Here is a 3358-nt window from a genome sequence, read left to right as displayed (position 1 = left end):
AAAAAAAAAAAAAAAAAAGATGCTTCCTTGCCTAGCATGGGGGCAGCAACAGTCCTTCTCTTTTCAGGTGCCCCGGTATCCCTGGGCCCCTGCCCACCCCTTTGGTGCAGCCCAAGGATTAGGGGGGCTTTCCCAGGTAGACAGCAAGGAAACAGATAGCTTACTTGGCACTGCCACAGTCAACCTCCGCCACCTTCATGGTGGGCAGTGTCTGTGAAGCCACGGGCTCGATGGTGAGTGTATTATCCTCTACAGCAGCCCGTACCAACGTGGAGAGCTGTAGCAGATCAGGGTGGCAGGTGGGGTGGTGAGGGGCTGGTCCCCAGTTGAGGGGTGGAGGGGCTAGGTCCCCCAGCTGGCCACCCTGTACCACGCATCACCTCTTGCATTGTGAAATCCAGGCAAGGTCCCACATCCTCCCGGTATACCCTTTCTAGGAAGGGACAGGTCTTGTCCAGGGTGGGTGATTCCCTCCAGGCCTGGAACTCTGCAAACAGGGTTGTGTCCACCTGTAGAGGAAGGTGAGCCAGGCTGGGGGCATTCAGGGCACTGAGTTGAAAGAGAGAAAAGCTAGGGAGATGGAGAGCAGATCTGTCCCCAGCACCTGTGTGGACAGGCTCCATGGGAGGGCTCCCTCCTGCCCTTTGCACCAAAGTGTTTGAAACTCAAAGTTCCATTCCCAAATGTGTTTTAAGTTTCTTGGTGCTACAGGGTTACAGACTCAGGTCCAGGGCCTCATCCTAAACAGCCTCACTGCCTCCTTGAGGAGGAAAAGGGAAAGAGTGTGCAGCTACAGGAAGCACACATGGGTACATGCACTTGGGAGGGGACACACAGGCGGCCAGGCTGCCCAGCTGATCCCCCCAGGAGACAGTCAATTGGTTAGTTGCTGGCCTGCCCTGGGCTATACCATGCAGAGTGAGGGAGGCTGGGAGGGGTAAGGGTGGTGGTCCCTTCTTGAAGCCATTACCTGTCGGGAAAAGGAGAGAGAGGGAGCAGAGGCGGGGGCCGAGGGTGGCTGCCCAGGCAGGAGCTGCCAGGCTGGCTCGTAGGTGAGATGGACCGCCTTGCTGGGGACCACGCAGAGAAGCAGAGAGAGCAGAGGGGCCAGCCCAGGCTGGGCGAGCAGGCCAGATAGACAGACAGACAAGTGCAAAAGACAGAAAAGAGGAAGAAGGAGAAGTCAGTGTCCAGTCGGAAGCTCAGAGCCCAGAAGGCGAATGAGGGCCTGTGCCTTCTCCCTGGAAGCTCCGGAGACAGAGATAGGGACCAGGACAGAGCTGGGTAGGCAGGCACCAGAGACCTCTCAAAAGGCCATACTTGTCTTGGCACCAAAGTCAGAAGGTACTGAGGACTCAAGTACAGGACGTCATACAGTGATCCTTAAGGCTGTGGCTACACAGGGCCCAGCTGGCCTCTCCTAGAGGCCCAGAGACCCCTGCCCAGACTCTTGAGAACAAGGGAGTATGTGTTTCTGCAGCAGCCCTCCAAGAGCATACCCTCAGGGCCAAAGCCAGCCTCAGGTACAGAGACCACAACCTACCGCTGGAGTCAGCAGGGTGGAGAGGGGGTTATCAGTGCTTTCCCAGACTACACCTGGGGGGCTAAGGGCCAAGAGCCTCATCCCCAGGAGGCTGAACAGAAAGAACCTGCACAGCACTCACAGCCCAGGGGACAATGAGGGACAGAGAGGGGCAGGGCAGGCCCAATCACACAGCAAGGTTCAGGTTGGTCCTCACTAGGCCCTGCCCCTGCTGATGGTGGCACTGTCTCCTCTTTCACTGGCTGCCTGCTGCCCTCACCTCTTTGCCCTCCCTGTCTGGGGTGAGGGTGTGCCCTGCAGCAGGGCACAGAGCAGGGCAGAGCGTGCTGCTTGTGCTCTTATGGCGTGAGTGGCCCTTTCGGGGCCCAGCCTTGGTGGGGCTCAGCAGCTGTGGGTGGAGTTCACGGTTGGGAGAGGCTGGTGTGGACGTGATGACCAGTGTCTTCAAGGCAGTCACCTCCGCCTGCAGCATGTCGATCTGAATGGGATGGGATGGCCGTCAACCTCAGGCTTGATGCCACCCTGGCGAATACTGCCTATCAGCCCAGCTCACAACAGCCTGCCCCTGGTAGTGACCAACACCTAACCCCACATGTCACCCTTGGTAGAACCTTTGAGGAGGGGACACCCAGACATCCATTTTACACAGGGAAATTGAGGCTCAAAGAGGAGACGTGGCCTTCCCAAGGTCACACTGAATAGGAGTGTCAGAAACAAGGGTCTGGGAGTTGGCTGGGCTTCCCATTGAGAGTCGCAGGGCTTCCAGGAACCAGTGATGGCTCACTCAAGCCTCATATTTTACAAGTGGGCAACCAGGCTCAGAGAGTGGAAGCTTTGCCCAGGTGCACACAGCCAGACTGGGTGAGGTTTCTGCTCTCTAAATGGGGGCTGGGAGGAGGAAGAAGAAACTGCAACAACCACAGGATCCTCGCAGCCCCTGGAAGGCCTCAGAAACTTCTCTGTGGCGCAGCAGAATCACCAGTGGAGTCCTGGTAGGCTGTGATCTCAGATACCACCCTGTCCTCCCCGAACCAGGGTTTGTCTATTCTTGCCAGCTTCACCAGCTGAGCAAGGGTCCAACTAGGTAGGGAAGGCCAGTGCTCACAAGGCCAGAGGCAAGGCCAGCCTGGGCAGGTGGGGATGGGCCTCACCTTGCCCCGAGCCTCCTTCAGCTGCTTCTCTGATGCTGCCTGCTTCATGTTGGCTTCTCGAACCATCTTGTGGGCTTCCTGGGAAGAGGGAAGCCCCTATGTGAGTGACTGGAATGGATGTCTGGGTAACCCACCCCTAGGCCACCTCTCTACCCACCGACCACAACCACTGGCTGGTGCACCTCAAACAGGCTGGCGGTCAGCTCCTCCAGCTCCTGCTCCAGCTGCTCCCGCACCTTGGACAGACGCTCACATTCCTCGTCCTTCAGCTTCAGCTCCTTGGGGCCAAGAGGCAGGGGCTATGAGCGCCTTGGGGGGGTGCCCAGGGCTGGCACAGGGAGACTAGGCCCACCTAACCAGGGTCCATCCCCCAGTCATCTTGCAGGGGCTCTGGGCCACAAGCTTGCTTCCTCTCTGGCCTGCCAGTCAGTGATGTCTTTTCTCTTCAGTCCATAGCATGAGGTGCGGCCCCACCTGCTAGTTCACGAGATTTGGAGTGGGTTTCAGGTTAAATCAAGACTTGTGGACATCAGGGTACCTCCCAGGTCCCCAGCCTGGGCCTGGCATGAAGTTGGCTTTGGTGAGTGCACAGTCTCAGTTCCTTTGGCACATCCTTGGGTATTCTTTTTTTTTTTTTTTTTTTTGAGACAGAGCCTCAAGCTGT

General features: G+C 57.6%; 1 protein-coding gene across 1 annotated transcript in view; it reads right to left on the bottom strand.

Moving 5' to 3' along the window:
* RAB3IL1 (RAB3A interacting protein like 1) overlaps positions 1-3358 on the bottom strand; it is an 18440-nt gene that overhangs the window by 5794 nt on the left and 9288 nt on the right. Inside the window, exons 3-7 of the mRNA XM_003798732.3 lie at positions 2877-2972; positions 2695-2772; positions 1803-2021; positions 381-509; positions 165-277 (exon numbers count right to left, since the gene is read on the bottom strand). Of these exons, the coding sequence (XP_003798780.1) occupies positions 165-277; positions 381-509; positions 1803-2021; positions 2695-2772; positions 2877-2972 (635 nt within the window). The remainder of the gene's footprint in view (positions 1-164; positions 278-380; positions 510-1802; positions 2022-2694; positions 2773-2876; positions 2973-3358) is intronic.

The sequence above is a fragment of the Otolemur garnettii genome, unplaced genomic scaffold (assembly GCF_000181295.1).
Source record: "Otolemur garnettii isolate 467f Iridium unplaced genomic scaffold, OtoGar3 scaffold00140, whole genome shotgun sequence".
NCBI classification, from domain to species: domain Eukaryota; kingdom Metazoa; phylum Chordata; class Mammalia; order Primates; family Galagidae; genus Otolemur; species Otolemur garnettii.
Note: the sequence above shows the minus strand (reverse complement) of the source record. Positions and strands in the feature narration are given on the sequence as shown.